At 32.5% G+C, this 18,575-nt stretch overlaps 1 protein-coding gene across 1 annotated transcript in view; it reads left to right on the top strand.

Moving 5' to 3' along the window:
• The window catches only part of LOC110995230, an 84,618-nt gene extending 66,492 nt beyond the window's left edge, over positions 1-18,126 (top strand). Inside the window, exons 2-6 of the mRNA XM_022262291.2 lie at positions 14,456-14,641; positions 15,231-15,415; positions 15,757-15,976; positions 16,894-17,122; positions 17,439-18,126. Of these exons, the coding sequence (XP_022117983.2) occupies positions 14,456-14,641; positions 15,231-15,415; positions 15,757-15,976; positions 16,894-17,122; positions 17,439-17,904 (1,286 nt within the window). The 3' untranslated portion in view covers positions 17,905-18,126. The remainder of the gene's footprint in view (positions 1-14,455; positions 14,642-15,230; positions 15,416-15,756; positions 15,977-16,893; positions 17,123-17,438) is intronic.
• The last annotated feature ends 449 nt before the right edge of the window (positions 18,127-18,575 follow it).

The raw sequence follows: 18,575 nt of genomic DNA, 5'->3' as shown, positions 1-18,575 counted from the left end.
ACAGTTATTAAGTTATAAAGTTATAAAACGTGGCCTCGTTGGTACGTATCGTGGTGATTTTGGGACTAGTTTGGTTATCGTGGTGGCAGAGGCTGTGACGAGCGACATGTCTTCTGTATCACCTCGACAGTCCCCTGTTTCACAGCTGAGCGTTTTAAGGAAGTTTCTGGCACGCACCACCACTATGTGGAACCAGCTACCCATTGAAGTACTTCCAAACCCATTTGACTTGAGCGTAGCTTAAAAAGCCGGCAACGCACACGCGAGCCCTCTGGCATTTAGAGTGTGTTTGCACCCAATAAAAATGGAGGGAGGGTATAACATTCTATTTGTTCCTTTGATATATATAAGGTCGTAAAACCGTCGCATAAAAGGCGCTGAAGCATAGACTAGCAGACAGCGATACAAGTTATGCGCATACGCATTCCTACGGACCTTTTTCTAAGTCTTGGTATGTGGATGTAGAAGAATACTGTTATTTTGTTGAAATGCGTACATTATCAGCCATGATTTAAACTGTAAGTACTTGTGATGTGTCAATAAATGTTCATTTATTTACAACTGTATACACAACTGGGTCAATTCTTTCATAAAATTGTGTTAATATCCTGCTAGAAACTAAAAGCTTCAAGTAAAATGTCAGTATTTCAAAATGTATTGACTTAACAAAGTGAAGGAAATTGAAGTCGCGTATAAAAGACACGCTATTCACTGAGTAAAAATACTGGGTCGGCTCACATTCATGCCAAATTTGTATTAAGACAAATGTGCTTAATTACGTAGAGAGTAATAATTCAATATGTGCTTTCATCTCATAAACTTTTTAATATACTCAAAACATAATGTAAATATAATAAAACATTTTTTTAAATTTATTAAATTTTTGAAGTGAAACTTCTTTAGGCGTGTGAGGGTATTTTTTTATGGATGCAACGTCACGAAGATGTGCAGCGTTTTTATCGAAGAAAAGGGAGAAAGCGATTGAGACTGATAGAGTGAGAAAGGGAGATCGAGAATACACGCTATTTGGTCTGTAATATAGTAATGGCAAGAATTTATTACGAATAACAACTACATCTGAAATATGTTTATGCTATCTAAACTTAGGACTTATTTATATATTATCAAAAAAATTGCTATAGCATATTATATTAGATACCCTATCTTGAAGGTGAAATTATATATTCTGAACTAAATTTTCAAAGCAAATATTCAACCGAATTAGGGACTGCGTAAATCTTAATATTTTCGAGACGCCTTTGACTAGATCTATGATATTAGAAATGTATATTTTTGTATAAATGTTTTTTTATAAATACAAAATTAAAAGTGTTCTTTATAGTTTTTTGTCACTATGCTTATCATTTTCATTTGTATATTGTATGTGGTTGTATTTGATTGTGTCCATTGTGTTAAACCTTTAAATTAAAAAAAAACTTTACCAATAATAATTAATTAATGTTTTATTGCTAAATATAATTAATTTCCTGTAAAAAGAAAGCAAAAAGAAAATCAAAGAGAAATTTCCAAAGTTTTCAGCGATGACAAGTCGTTAAAATAATAACTTGGAGTGTCGCAAGTTTCGAGAGGTTTTGATTAGGTGAGATGTAATAAAAAAACTTTTTCAAGTTTCGTCAACTGTAATTTAACTCATTTCATAGAAATTAATGAATAAAAGTTGGATATTTGTCGAAATTAATCAACGTAATACAATTATAATTTATTCTCCTTCATTTACAAAAATGAGTTTTATATGAGCGTAAGAGGATGGATATGAGTGGCAGAATCCAAAGTAGCCTTATGAAGAGGCTCGCGGAACTCAATGTTAGTTCTGATTAATGGTTCTGTGCGATTTTTGTTACCTTATTTATAGTAAATATCCTTACATCAACACATGTAAATATCGACACATAAATTAAGTAAATAAAAAGCATATGAAATTCCTAAGTTATTAAGTATTGAAAAGCAATCTTAATTGCAATCTAAAAGCTGTTTACGTTCAGATATATGACTCCTGAACGATTCGTTGAAGGCTGTTATTACTATTTGCATTAAAACCAGGATAGCATATTCCTGGAATGCACACAGTTTTTAAAATGATATTTGCTAAGAATCTCGTAGTTGTAATTATAATTTTAAATTTAAGTGGTATTAAATTATTTACATTAAATATAAGCTATGCTTATAAGTAACGGGGTGAATATATTTTTATTGAGTATAAAAATGTTAATGAAAAAAAAAATAAACTGGACAGGCGTTTTAATTTTTTTTTAATGAAGGAGATTTTGTTATGGTTGCAGCTCCTTACAAACGTGTCAAACAAAAATCTTGAGGACTAAAAAGAGTGGTGGAGAGTTTAATAGTTAAGTAGTTCTTCTCTTCTGTTCTACGCCCTTGATTTGGCAATTGGCAGTAAATGTTAAATTAGAAGCATTTTATATATATTTATTTTTTGACGTCCATAAGCATACATTGTCTTATGAATGAATTTTGAATGATGAAATATATATATATATAAAAAAGGCTAAAATTATATTTAAAAGTATTATTGAATTTATTTTTTTTCAAATTTTAACTGGTTAATTTTCGAATTTGAATCGTAAATGTTAGAGACATTTACGATTCAATCGTGCTCTATTTATTTATATTTTTTTAATAATATTTTTTTAAAGTCATCACTATAAAACTAGCTCTTAATATGTACATGACATATGCTAGAAATATAAAAAGGTGCAAAACTATAATCTTCCTTATCTGTATAGCTTTGTCATGCCACGCAGTGTAGTTTCCATTTACATGACTAATTAGCTGGCTGGTTGCCAAGAAGTTATCGCTTACTCTACTATTTCGATGTCATCGGTCACCTTTACAAGTGAACTGACTGACAACTTGATAAATTTGTATTTAAAAATAAGTGTAGAAATGTTATATGGACGCTTTTTTTATTAAAGCACAGATTACAATTAAGACTATGTTCATGCCACACATGGAAGTTAAAATGTACTTGGAAGCTAGCGACCTGAAACGACAGAATATGCGCGTTTCATTTGTTTTCCATTCGTGTGCCTGGATCTTTTCCTGATCAAAATACAGTACGATAAAAATCACTCAATCAGAATTATTGTTTAAATTAATAAAGTTATAAAAGATCAGTAAGTTTAAGTACGAAAAGCCTCTTTGAAAAATAATCATGCTCAATGATTTAATGTTTCTACACTTGATTAGGTCTACAAAACCACACTTATCTCTCGTTTGAGGAAACCGCAGAGAAATTCGAAAGTTCACATAAGGCTGTATTTGCTAACAGGTTTTCCAGAATCAACGAGGCTTATCGCTTCAGTGAGCCGATAACTCGACTAACTGAATGTCAGCCGGTGGTGCAAATAGTCGTGTCGATTGAACTTTCGCAGACCAATACTGTTTGTTGTCCTCAAATTTTTCTAACACTTGTGAATTTCTACGTATAGATACACTTCTCGTATGACATATTACATTAATTCACTGGAATCTGCGTCTTAAACCCTGTATGGCCTTTGATGGTTGTTTTTTTAAATAAAGTGGTAAGTGGTCAACTTTCTGTGGTACACTGCTCTTATCTGTTTTATAAGACTTTGTTTGGTGTTATATAAAGACACGAGTTTCATTGATATCTGAAGTCAAGAAAAGTTTTTGTATGTGGGTCACACTGAAAATATTTAGAACTGGCCAGTTAGAAACATTGCTAATGAAAATTTTTTTATTTTCGATTTTGGAACTCTTTGGTAACTTAATGTATTTAATTGTAATTATTATTATATTCATAATAAGTTTCATGAAATGGTTTTGACGAATAAATAAATACTATTTCTTGAAGCCTTGAGCCAACACAGACAATAGAAGCATTTCTTTCCATTATCAACGAAATACCTTTGGAGGCATTACGAAGGATAATTTTTGTAAGAAATTTTTTTATTTTAATATTAACCTATAGTCACGGGTAGAGTTATATATTTTTTGGTAAATCTATTCTTAAAGTCAAATTACAGAATAAATGTTTAAGTGAAATGTAATAATCTATGTCAAATATTTTATCAATTTGCTGAAATTGTTTGCACCAAATCCGGAAGTACCCCAAACACCTTTGTAAGCTTATCCTATCCTTTACAAATACACTGTAATAGTGTAAAGGTATTTTTATCGCCTCTAGCTACACAAAACAATTTATTTAATGTGTTTAAGAAATAAATCCATAAACCTATTTTTTGTGTGTAAAAGCGATACATTTATGGAACTGGGCCAAAATCTGTATATGTAATGATTTTCTAGACAAGTAGGTGATCTCTGTGCCTGACACTGTCTACGACATTTATTGTTACGATGTGTTCCTTCACAACTTGTCTCAATATAAAAAACGAAATGGCTTCAAATAAAGACCCCAGGGAAATACACGAATTAATTGCGCAATTTCCGATAATATTTTTTTAATTGAAATCTACACTAATATTATAAAGAGGAAAACTTTGTTTGTTTGATTGTAATGAATAGGCTCATAAACTACTGGACCGATTTTAAAAATTCTTTCACCATTCGAAAGCTACATTATCCACGAGTAATATACGCTAATATATTTAATTTTGAACAAAAATAGGGTTCCGAAAGATATTAGGGTTTTTCGGACACAAGGTGTAAAAAATCAACCAAAAAAATTAAAAACTTATTTTGCGTACCCTGCATAAACTATTAAAGATAGAACCATAAAATGTTCAAAGTAATTGTAGATCTTATAAATATCTACAAAAAAGTTCACGACATACTATGCCTATTACCTATCTATGTCGAGTGAGGCACAATAACCATAAATGATTTACATGGCAAAATGACATTTGCCAGGTCAGCTAGTGTAATATAAAGATGTAGTTTTAATAAGATAAATTGGCGTCTTGTAGATAGTACCAGTGACTTCACAGCTGGTGCTTCCCACGCTTCTAGAATAACTATTGCAATACAGCGAATAAATGCTGTCAGCGTTAAAGGTACGTTTAAGGGACCAAACTTTTAAAATTTGTTTTCATTTATAATTACTTTTATTATTAAAATTTAGAAAGTTGTAAATACTGCATATTTATTGTTTTGATAATTAATAAGTAAATTTTTCCTCGCAATTACCCAATAATTAACAGAATTTTTTAGCCTTTCAGAACTAATGTTGGTAGCAAGGAACCAAATTTTATTGGTTAATGAACAAAGACGAAATATAAAAGAGTAAATTGAACAAAATCATACCTTCGTCCAGTCAACAATTAATTAATTTTGAGGTAAAAGGGCCAAAGGTCTAAACAGGATATTTGAGATCAAAAATAAAGTATCGCTTGTTTGGTACACGTCAAACTTTTAATTGAGAAAAAGTGTGCGTTTGATGCGAAAAGGAATTTTAATCAGCTCTGTGTATAAAACTTGATTAAATTTATTTTTTGAACTAATTAGAAGGGACATGTACGTGTATCTATGGTTCTTATAAAATATTAGTAAAATCACTTTGAAATTTAACTCGAAGTTATCAGCAATTTGGTTTTTAATAGTATATTTAAACACAAACTATATTTTGTTTTTGATGTTTTTGTTTTATTATTAGTATTATTGTGTAACGTTCTTTTGCTGGAATCAAACTCTGGATATTAATATTTCTCATTTTAGAAATCAGGCACATGAGTAAATATACTATACACATATAACTTTTCTGTATACGGGAAATTGTTAATGTAAAAACTGGCAGAAGGCTCATCTGATGTTAACTAAAACAGACAGCAAATAGAAACTTACGCAATGTAAGCAAGGGCAAAAGCAAGGGCTTGCAAGTGCGTTGTCGGCCTTTTAACTAATATGCGGAAATATGCGCGGATAGGATAAGGATGCGCGGCAAAAATTGATCATAAAAAACTTTTTCCAATGACTTACAGTCTTCATACATCGATTTTATATAACTAACACGCAAAAATTGTCAACACGAATACCAAAATATTGAACGTAGACCCAACCACCTAGAATGCAAACTAGTATCCGTTTTTCGAACAATAGGATCGTTTCCTCTTTCAGAGGCAAAACACTTCTATAAATAAACTGAAAACTCTGAAGCTTGTTCGTGATAAACCGCGAAAATAACGACAACAATAGAGGTAAATGGAATAAAGTTTGATCGAAGCAGAGACAGAGTGAAGCTTTGCGTGACCGGCGAATGATCGCCAAAAGCACAACGGTAAATGCCAATTACAGTTGAATTAATCTGTTCCATTCTATTATTTATGGCCAAAGATGTTGAAAGACTGTGTTAAGTGACTTTGATTTTAATGTATTCTTTTTTAAATAGTATGTTTAGTACTTAATTTCAGGTTTCTGTGTATTATCAATGTATTCTGGTTTGGCTTTGTATATTGTCTTAGGTTTTCTTCTATAGAATGTATATAACTATAATATAATATACTTATAAATAAATAAACGTTTGATTATCAGCATATTATTTTATACACATATATGGCACAAATGGTATGTTTGGTAAATACCAATATATTATTAATAATCAATATTATTAAAGATGGCTATATTTTTACTATTGTACATATATTTCCCGTAGCATCTCTGGCTCTGTTATTAAATTATTAATTTATTGCGTATGTCTTATTTCAAATGATTTCTTCAATATAACCATTAGACTTTTTAAAACATTACCGTAGTTACTATTAATGATTAAATTACGATTTTCCGTTTTCTATCTCACTTCTGTTGGACGCCACATTAACAAAGGTTATCTAAACAGTTTTCTTGATATAAGATACTGTTGTCGATATATTAATTCCGCCTTTCCATGTGGGATACAAAGGATTCAAGTTAATAAAATGGGGAAGAAATTGCTTACAATATTACAGCTTTGATATTATGTTCAGAACATTATTTTCTCGTAAATTTATTACTAACTTAGAATCTTTACGATTACTAAATAAAAGGAATTGAGTAATATTGAAATGATAATTTTATTTGCTGTTAATTAGAAGTGCAAACACAATATTAGCAATCATTGCACACTTGAAGCGAGAATGAGCAAATTCGACTACTTTGGGGTAATAAATAGTAAAAATAGGTAACAGAAGTGTCACATAGATTTAAGAACCCTTAAATAAGGAAAATTGTATTTTGTTAACCAGTGACGTAACCATTATGTTTTAGTAAGCTCATCATTACATCCTTTAAACAAATCTCAATGCTTACCTTTTAATTCAGAATGTTAGCGTGCATAGCGTGTATCAGATGTTGAAGAAAACATTTCCCAATACTTAGAGTTTAAAAAGCGTATCATCTGTATCAGATACAGTTGCCTTTGTAATCAAACCTAATATATGAATTTAATTGCGGTCCATTGCCGAAACAATTTATCGTTCGCTGCTCTTTGAATTTGATATCTCGAGTAAACAGACCTAATTATTAAATGTTCCAATAACTTTCCGACTAAGATGACATAGGAAATGCTGATAGAGTTGACGACACAATTTATAGTAAAGCATAAGGAAGAAAGAGTGTAGGCACTGCAGGTGTATTGAGTGTAAAGTGATATTGTTGAGATATAATGCAAACAAGTTTTATGTAGGAAAAAACGTAGACTTTATTTTGAACAAACAATACATCGGTTAGTAATGTTCACAGAGTAGAGAAAGGGGCAAAATCAAACGATATGTTATTAAAATTATATCATAGTCGAAAGGAGCAGTATCGGCATAACCCTGATGGCTGGAACTTTTCCACGACCCGCGTCTTCCCTGAGAGAACCGACCTGTAATTGTTGAGTTGTGGACTAGTAGTAAATGTAAATTTAAAATCAATTTAAAGTCTTTTCTGTTGACTGTTATAAGTGTACTTGATTACCTATTTGAATACAGTTAATTTGAGTTTGATTTATACTCCTCTCATAAAGGCCGGCGACGCAGCCACTAAATTAACAATTAATTGATTAATTTGATTAAAAAAAAAAATACTAAACTTAATTTGAATTCAGTTATTAAATAAGTGTCTGAATGATTGAAAAATTCAGTTAACTGACGTTTAAATTTTATGCAACGTGGTTACATTCGTGAATACCCAATGAGATTTTTACTCCATTAACTAGTAGGTAATTTTAAATTCAATTTTATCACGCTATATTAAGCAGAGTATTGGTTAGTATTAATGCTACATTTAAGATATCTACCTCCACAATTTGTTTTATAGATCACCGGTCAAACGGAGCCTAACTTGATGCTAAGTTATACCGCCCATGGACACTAAATACCAGAGGGCTCGATGCCGGCCTTTTTTAAAAAACCAACATATCTTACACCAAGAATTTATGTCATATCTCAAAAGCTTGCCTTTATGAATTTATAACTTACTGTAACAACATATTCTCCAGCTAACCAATGGACTATTTTTTTTCTATGTGCGCATTTAACATTCACTTACACGGTAAAAGGATTCATACTGAGAAAACAAACCGGCGTTAACAACTTTTCAGATTTTTAGGGCCTGTTTCACAATGTATGGATAAAGTACCAAATAGCTATGCAACACATATATTAATCGAAAGATAAAAGTTCCAAATAAGATACTTCGCATTTCATGACGAATAGCGCTATCTGACAGTCGCGAAACGCAAACATACTATTCATCCTACCTATAAATAAATAGCTTATTTGGACCTTACCCGGTCATTGTGAAACAGACCCTTAATATATTAAATAAAAGCGATTATCCAACTCAGTTCACATTCTTGTTTATACTAAAAAACCTCAACATTTTCCAATAACCCTTTAAATGCAGACTTATTCCGGAACACGTTCCCAGTTATCTGACGACGTAAAACTTGGTAATTCAATATAGATCCGATCTATTCGGCAGTTGGAAAAACTCACGTGAAGGCACGGACTAGCGGTATTGCGTTCGTGATTTTGCAGACGATATAGGCATGAACGTGGGCTAATATTGTTATATCATTCAGGCTAATCGTGTTGTTTCATTATATATAGTATGAAACGATCTAGACAACACAATTGTTTTAGCTTATCTTTTAACATGCAGGTATACTGGAGAGATCTCAATCCAGTGTTACCTTCATACACAAATTGCTTAGTAATCTTAACAACAATTATGTTTACATGATATCTGTTGTACAATATAGGTCTATCTTAATTTTACACAGCGTGATAAACAAGTATAATACATACGGATAACACTAAATTACATTCTTGTAAGTGCTGCCCCCTGACAGATCAACAACAGAATCTTATTTTAATATGGTTAGTAAAATTATATTAACACAGAATATTGGCGTCCCTTATTCATTCCCAACGTTTAAAGCAACAAAATTTTCCAAATTCTAAAAACGTCCGTCGCCCAAGCGTTTTTAAGGCAGTTTTTGTCGCACACCACTGCCAGCACAACACAACACGCTTTTTGAAACATTTGATTAGTTATTTTGGCGGTACCTACAATACCTATAATCCCTCTGATTTTATTTTATTTTAAAATGCAGCTAACTATATATTTTAAAGCTATGGCCTTTCCTTTTATTGATCGTAATTGGATCGAGTTCAATTTTATTAATGTTTAAAAGAGATTCGATGGTTTTGTTTTAAAATAGTCAATATTAAATAGAATCGTAATACTAAATAATCGTTCAAATAAATGCTTTAATACTTAATTAAGTGCTTTGTTCTTTCTATTAGAAAGGCGGTTTCAGTAAAAATCAGTTGTTTTACAAACCGTGCTTTTTGCCTCAGAATTCTATATTTATTTATTTTTTTTATAATAGGCAAGTATTAGCCCTCTGTGCCTGACATAAGCTGACGACTTTTCAGTCGAATGCATCCTGATTAGCTTAATTAAAAGATTTTTAATGGCTATACACAAATATTGTTTTCGTTCATTTATAAAAAGTATTTTTAAAACAATATTATACTCATGGGATTCCTTGTATATTAAATAACCTTCTTATTGATCAGTTTAAATATAAAAAAACTGTTATTTTAATAATAACTACACCTGATAAAATAAATAAGAGGATAACAAGTACTTTAAATTATGAAAAACCTAAAACTTCAGCAAATTATTTGACATAATCTCTCTCTTTAGGCAGCTCATTTCTGAGCGTCGTGGTCAGCAACGAAACATTTAGCGCGGACTATCTGCTTCCACCGGTTTCTCTTCAGCGCTTCTCTTATGACATTGTATAGCTTTGAACACGATGAGTCTTTCACTTGATCGGTCCATCTGGTTGGTGAGCGGCCACGTGATCTTTTGCCTTCTGTGTTACCAACCACGATCAGCTTCTCCAAGTTCTCATCGCTTTTGCGCATTGTGTGGCCGAAATACGATACGATTCGCTGTAGGCATACGGTAGACAAGCGAGTTCGTATGCGAAGTTGGGTCAGGATTGATGTGTTGGTGCGCTTCGCAGTCCACGGTATTTGACATAATACAGTAAGTAAAATGTTCACGTATAATAGGGAAATACATTATAAATCCTCACTTCTTTAGACACCTCTGTATATCAAATACTTTTTTCAATCGAAACAATAATAATTTTAAGTAAGTTGTAAGTTTCGTTCGCTCCCCTCCAGCTAACCTCATATAACAATAAAATTAACATTTGTTTTATTTCTCATTATTATTATTATTAATCAAAAAAATAAATATCCCGAAATCTATTTATAATTAAACGCCCTCTTTTCTTTTAACAGTTTACTGGATTTTGGTATACAATTAAGATGATATGATTTATTATAAAGGTGAAACTTGATAAAAACATAACTAGGTTAGAGAAATCGCACTGTAGTCTTGGTCCCTTGGGCCCTCGTTAATCCAGCTACAACTGAAATTGCATCAGTCAAATTTAGTCTCTAGTTGAGGCCGAAATACGAACGAAATACATGTTTTTAGCTCGGAGCCGTATGTTCTAACTCAGTGTAATCTATTCGTTCTCTAACGAAATACATAAGGCTTGTTAAAGAAACACATATACAAATTTTCTCAGTAACTTACAATGCAAAATTGGTCAACTAGTTTTGAAACAAATGGATAAAATATAATCATTACAACAGAGGTAAACTATCTGTCTGTCATAAAAACAAAAACTAGCAAGATACGGACGTGTTGAAATTATAAGTATTGCTGGTTGGTTTATCAGTTCTATTACGATACAAACAAGATAACCTAGTCTGTACGTATAATTAATCGTATTTATAATTTACTTAAATATTAACTAACAGACCCTGTAAGTATAAAACATGAATGAAGTTAGAAAGTCAAAAATCATTTATTCATATCGGTAACACAATGTACACTTATGAGCGTCAAAAAAGGAAATATACATTAAATGCTTCTTAATTCTCATTTACTGCCAGTTCAATTAAATTACCGGTAGAGAAGAACTTATAATAAACTCTCCGCCACTATTTTTAATCGGAATTTTTTTTTTCAGCAGACCAGGCGTCAATTTTAATCTTAGTTAATCCCACGGCCCAAGAGCCTCCTCAAAAGAAACAAAATGAATGTTTTTCTCGAGAGTTTTCATTTAAAAATATATCAATAACTATTTGAGTTTGATGTAATGATTTGTGACAATTAATTTCCTAAGAATACTGCACAGTGTAGTTCCTATATTATCCTTTAATATTTTTCTATTTATTTCGTCTACCATATAACAAATGAATATCACCATATTATGTTTTGTTTATCCATGTCTATCATAAACTGTAATTGACGTTAAAAAAGCATAAAATTATAATGATTATTTTTATTCCTTTAAATATTTAATGTGTTTGGACTCCTAGAAAACAAAATAAAAAGTACAATTTGTCGTTTGATTTTGTTTAGCACAAACTGATTTGTATTTATGACATAAACCAATTGAATGCTTGACTTTCAAAAATTGTATCTTGTCATCAACTTATATCGACTGCAAAAAACTGCTACACATATATCAGTACTTATCTTTGCTATACATTTAATATTTTTGTCCATTATTATTATTGCTTATTGCGATACTCCATCGTTTAATACACAGGGACCGAACTTTGAATTTGTTTTAATTTTCTATTTAATCATTTCAATTATTCTTATAGTGACTATTATATGTAGTTAATTAGTATTAACTATTATTATTGTTTATTGCGATACTGATTCGTTGAATACAGCGAAGAAATGCTGCCAGCATTAAAGGTACCGAACTTTTAATTTGTTTTTAATTATTATTACTATGTAGTTTGTTTGTGTTAACTATTATTATTACGTTTTCTGAGACATGGATATCGAAATGTTGTTATCTGCACTCTATAAGAAATCTTACGAAAGGTTTGAATTCTATCAGACTCGAAGACATCAGGAAACGTCCCAACAGGGCGGCCGATGTCTACCCCCTCTTTTGTTTGCCTCATCCAAAAATAAACGTCCGAACTTCGACGTTATTTTGTTTAAATAAAGGCTAAATACTTAAAAGTTAAATGGTTCTTTTCAGTTCTGATTAAACTAAACGTCTGATTGCGGACCTCATTAATTTCGACGGAGCTCCATCGAAGTTATAATGGCCTCTTAACTTGAAATGTTAAATTCTACTTTTAGAATTTATCCTATATTCCGAAAAGATTAGGTAATAATGTTTTAATTGATGTATTGGCTTGTTTGAATTTATCTAAAAACTCTGTATATTATCATAATATGTTTATAATGTTTTATAACTAAAAAATTATGATCTCCGCATTTTGACCTTTACGATTCATTGTTGCAAGCCTTCCTAGAATATTACACATTTCATATGATTTTGAATTTGTCAGGGATTTCAATAATTAATGATATATACGATACTAATTAAGCTATTGCATAGGTTTTAACACGGGCTTTGAGCGCGGCGGCCGAATCAAGAAATTCCGTAACGACAATAACCTAACACACGATGACGTATATGACATCGGTGACGTAGCGTGAGCGCGGCCCGTGCATCCGGTTAGCGTTACAGTTAGATATACTATATAAAGTGGTAGATAAATGAAAAACAATAAAATAATTATAAATGCTGATAAAAAATGCTATGCAAAAGCTTAACCACGCAGTCCCCAATTGCCATACTAATATTTTATAATGAAATGAAACCATTTGATTATGAAACATAATATTGAAAAATAATGCCTGATAAAAATGGCGACTACGCAACATTCATCGTTGAAATTCCCAATGTCATATATTCTAGTTCCTTTAATCTCTCAAAATTCTAGATTAATTATTATAATACACATCCATTACTTCCTGAACGATATTCCTCGATAATATTTTCACGCATAACTTCATCAAGTCAGTAATTTAATTAAAATTGCCATTGTTTTAAATCATTATTAAAGTTTTATAATGTAATTACACGTGAACCGAAAACCTATCCAATATAACAAATGAATTATTTATTAGCCTATTTTGACTGAACGACATGTGTGATAAATTACATTTAAATAAATACAATATACTTACTTATTAATATACTTAATGTCCTATTACCCATCCATTACCCATCGAAGGGGCAAAGGGCGTTCACAGTGAGTCTCTATCGCGTTCGGACTTGAGACTCGTATTTCACCTCGTTCCCAGTCTTTCCGGCTTTCTTTGCCTCATCTAAAACTGTTTCATTTCTGGTTTCTCATTGCTTCGTTTTCTTGAATCGTTGATGCTCATCTTATATAATTATACGTGCATATAAAGCTCCAAATCAAAATGTATATCCAAATCTATTATATAACTCTATTTTTCTAGGATGTGTCGTTCTTACTAACATTTTCTTTACATTCAGCATTCTACTTTCATTATGCCTTTAAGCTTTTGCTACCTAAAATTAAAAAAAAACATATTTACTCGATATTATCATCTTTAAACTGCAAAATCTTACTGTTTTCCTTATTATTTTTCATATACTATTGTTATAATGTAACGAACTATTAAATTATAGTACTGCCGCTACAATCTTGGATGGATATCATTGTAAGACTCAATTTTGATTAATATTAGCATATACATATAGGAGATCAGCCTTTCTCCGCTTGTCTGGGCCTCACCTATCTGTGTCTATATTCTAATAGGCAAGTCTCACCAGTCTCACGTCAGACATACGCCGACGACTTTTTGAGTCTAAGGCAATCCGATTTCTTCACGATGTTCTTCTGTACCATATGAGCGAATGTTATATGATGAAAGTCCAATGGTGCACAGCCGGAGATCGAACCAACGACCTCAGGCATAAGAGTCGCACATTGAAACCACTAGGCCAACACCAATGTCTACACTGTATTGGCGTGCATTAATCCCATACAAAAACTTATTTCTGCAAAGTCGACTGCCACCTTAAGTAATCCAAGGCCTATTAGGCTCACAATGTTCTAAGTATTAATGAAATAAATAAAACCCTTATTTGTTACAGAACGCCTTAATGTGTTATATGAGAGGAATTGGACGAGATTGGTACATGAACAGCTTCGAAAGTTTGAGTCTTCCATAGTAGCAGCCGCGAGGCAAGCAGACGTTCGGTCTCCAGAACTGGTGCTTGATACTAAATGGACATTTTCTGGATCTCTCATATATTGCATTACGTTAATAACAACGATAGGTATGTCATGAATGCAATAAGTATAAGAAGTCGGTTATTTTTAATTAGTTTAAATGGACAGTACAGTAAGCGATCATATGCTAAAAGTCAAGTCTGAAGGAGACTATATAGTTTGTATATTAGTATGAAGAAACAGATACGAATTATTCTATAGTTATAATTATATTTATTTTTAAATATTGTTTGATGATTTGCTTTTTTAAAAGAGTACCGAGAGTTTTTTACGCCGGCTTTTTCTCTCGGCCTACACCTGTCTTCTTTGCCGATGAGTAGGGATGCCTACAAGTTCGAATTGATTGACGTGGAATAAGTGATACCTAGATGATCTTATGTTCCAAAATAAACGTATTTTTTTTTTTTATATAGTAAATTAGCATAACACCGACTACACTCGGACAAAGAATTAGTCTAGCTTTTCAAAGGGGAACACTGGCAGTATCTTCGGAACCTTGCCTAAAGGGACTCCTTTTAATAAATAAATTAAATATTTTAGTTTTTATATTTTAAAGTTAAGATACAGATTTCATCATAGTCTCACAGAGAAGGCATTTTTGTTAATAAATATGTTCTCAAAATTTAATATATTTAGGATATGGAAACGTTTCTCCGCGTACTGCTGCTGGCAGAGCAGCTACAGTTGCATATGCGGCAGCTGGTGTACCCTTGGCTTTGGCCTGTTTGGCGGGACTTGGCGCTTCATTGGCAAGACTAGCTCGATTAGCTTGGCTGCGAGCTACAAAAGATAAAGTGCCTAATACATGGCGGAAAGAAGAGGTACAAATTGCGGACTGTTCGCTTGTTGAAACAAACTTTGCAACACCTTTTGCAATGAAGCTAACAACTTGTTTCCTTGTATATTAAGCGTTTGTAACATTATCTTTAATCAAAATCAGCCTACCTAAGAAAAACTACCTATTGATTCCCTATTAATCAAACCCATGACTTCTAAGTTATACACACAAATGAATCTGTCTTTAAGTAATTTATTTTAACTTGTGTGAAATTACTTGAAAAAGGTTCAAGTTTCTATTGAAGACTCCACTGAACATAACAATTGTAATAAAATCTTTTTTTCTTTCTTTCTTTCTTTATTATAGTATTACCATGAATTACAGATGGAGAATCATTTTCCACTGCATGAGCAACAAAGACTACTTCCTCAGCCAATAGAGAACAACCAATACACGTCGTTTCCACCAAGAACCAACCGATCTCCTGGGACTGTGATGGTTAAGGCCGGGGAAAAAGGCCAGTACTCTCAAGTATTTGAAAAGGCCCCGGCGAGTCCTAGATCAGCCACTTTAGGCCGAATGAAGCGGAGTACTTTTATTGATGGTAATTTAACAAAATATAAATTTTCTAAATGTATGAACAGTTCTGGCCTAGTAGCATCAGCGTGCGACTCTCAGCCCTCACGGTTATGTATAAATCTATCTATCTTGAGTTCCATCCCCGGCTGTGCACTAATTGACTGTCAATGCCATATAAAAGAAAATATCATGAGGATATCGGCTTGTTTTAACCCAAAAAGTCTATGGCACAGAAGGTTGATAACCTACTTGCCTATTAGATTGACAATCATAAAACACCTACCAACCTAAAGGTTCTAGTGCCACGGATTTATTTTTATTTATTGTATATATATTTCATATCACGTATACTTTAAAAATATAACATTTGACTTTTCGTAATACTATGTTGGTCACCATTAACAGTTTTCGTAAAGGGAAAAACGTTGTTACCTTAGAAACAAACAGGAAACTAAAATTTTCCCGCCCTCTTTACGCTTAGATCTGTGAAAGCACGCTTCTTCTTTGTACATTTTGTTTGTTATTTTGTCAATCTAAATCGCGTTGGTTTTTGTTTGTAATCTAAAAGTTAAATCTACTAATTACAAAACATAATATCCACAAGTAATTTGATTTAAACTTTTAATTTAGACTGTATATATTTTACATGCTATTTAAATGGTTTGATAGTTAAAATGTTATAGTGATTATGTCACTGGCCTGTATATAAGTTAATTATTAAATATGTTCGACGTCCTGGTGGACAGAAAAACTGTGTCCAGTTTGTGTAAATAATAATGGGTAAATGGAAATCACAATTGAATTGATCAAGTTACATTTATTTGTATTTTACGTTATTGCATTAATACAAGTATATCATTTTTTAAACTAACGAACCCTACCGAACGCGGAGGCTGATTGTGCCTCTGTCGCTGTCAATTAATAACTTTTTTTCTTTTACAGAACCACATACTTCAACCTCATTACAAACGCAAACCCTAGATCGAAAGAAGACTATAGGAAACACCAAATGTATGGCCACAGTACATAGCCCTAGCAGAGGTCTCCCCAGAGGAAGAATAGTTCAACGGCCTCGAGGGCCAGTTATTGACCAACTGATTGCTGAAGAATGCAGCGATGTTTATCACAGAAGCCAAGAAGATCTTGATGACTCGGAAGATGCTGATGAATCGTAAGTAACTCTTATAGTATTTGTAAAGCAGGTCTTGGGAAAAGGTTACATCAATAGTATAGTTCTAGATAGGAATTTACATAACGGAAATAGGAATTTTCGCTCGAACGGTGAAGGAAAACATCTAGAGGAAACCGGCATGTCTTAGATCCAAAAAGTCGATTGTGTGTGTCACTTGAGGCTAATCACCAAGTAGGTGATCAGCTCCTAAAGTTATTCAGAAAACTGAGGCCTAGACAAAGACCTGTTGTAGCGGCTCTGATATTTTGTATATAAAGCATATTAATTTTTAATCTTATATTTTTCTTATTAACAGAATCTGTCCCCACGATACACCATCACGAGTGCCTTTAATCTGGAATCAAGAGAGTCACAAACAGAAGAGCTGCGCTGTTCCCAGCAGCAACACTATGAGCATCCAGCATATTCACATAGAACACTGCCACATCCCCGTCAGTATTGTTCTCTTTCTTTTACTGGGCTACATTTTCATTGGCGCGGCAATCTTCTCGACTTGGGAGAACTGGAGTTTCCTAGACGCCGCCTACTTCTGTTTCATAGCTTTAGCTACTATAGGCTTCGGTGATTTCGTTCCTACCAGCTTTCTTATTTCAAAACCAAACGTAGAATATTCAAAAAGCGAATATATACAAATGATTGCGTGCTGTGCATATCTGGTTTTTGGACTTATATTGATAGCTATGTCGTTCAGTCTTCTTCAAGACGAAGTTGTAGCCCGCTGTTCACAGTTAGCAAACAGTTTGGGATTATCGCGTCAATGACAATACGACAAGAGCGAATGTAGCTCGACCGATCACTTGAGAATGTTATGATCGTTTGTCTGAGTATTGTACGGTGTGGATGCAAACTATAATATATTTTCTAGATGTCATTGTATCATACGACAGAATCTCATGTATCAGGTTATAATTTATTGAACCTTTTTACGGAATTTATACTTGTTTAAGACCTGTAAATAGTGTATAAATATTTATAAAAGCAAGGCTGACGTTGTAACAAAACAATAAAATTGTGTGAATTCTGTTGTTGTTTATTTTCTCCAATTAAATATGTTGATGGTACAATGTTTCAAATTACCATGGACCCTGGGTCTCCGCGCCTGTTTCAACTCTTCCATGAGTTGTACGTTGTAGACTGCTGAGAGACAATTGTAAAATGCATTACAATGACACAAAATGCATAAATCTTGTTTGCAGTGCAGTTTCCGCTTCAAAAGTACACTCGACCAAGTAAGTAACCTGTACTCACCTACTCCCACAATAATTTAGAGCAACAAGACAGAGATAAAGAGAAATGTTTACTAACTTTTCAAAGATATATCGTAAACTGCGGAATAGCGTGATTGTTGAAAAAACAAATAATCATTTATAATCACACAAAACACTGTCACAGCATATAGCGAACCATTATTTAATTAATGTTAGTAAAAATA

This window comes from Pieris rapae, chromosome 14, assembly GCF_905147795.1.
Source record: "Pieris rapae chromosome 14, ilPieRapa1.1, whole genome shotgun sequence".
Taxonomy (NCBI): Eukaryota; Metazoa; Arthropoda; class Insecta; order Lepidoptera; family Pieridae; genus Pieris; species Pieris rapae.
This window is presented reverse-complemented; position numbering and strand designations above follow the sequence as displayed.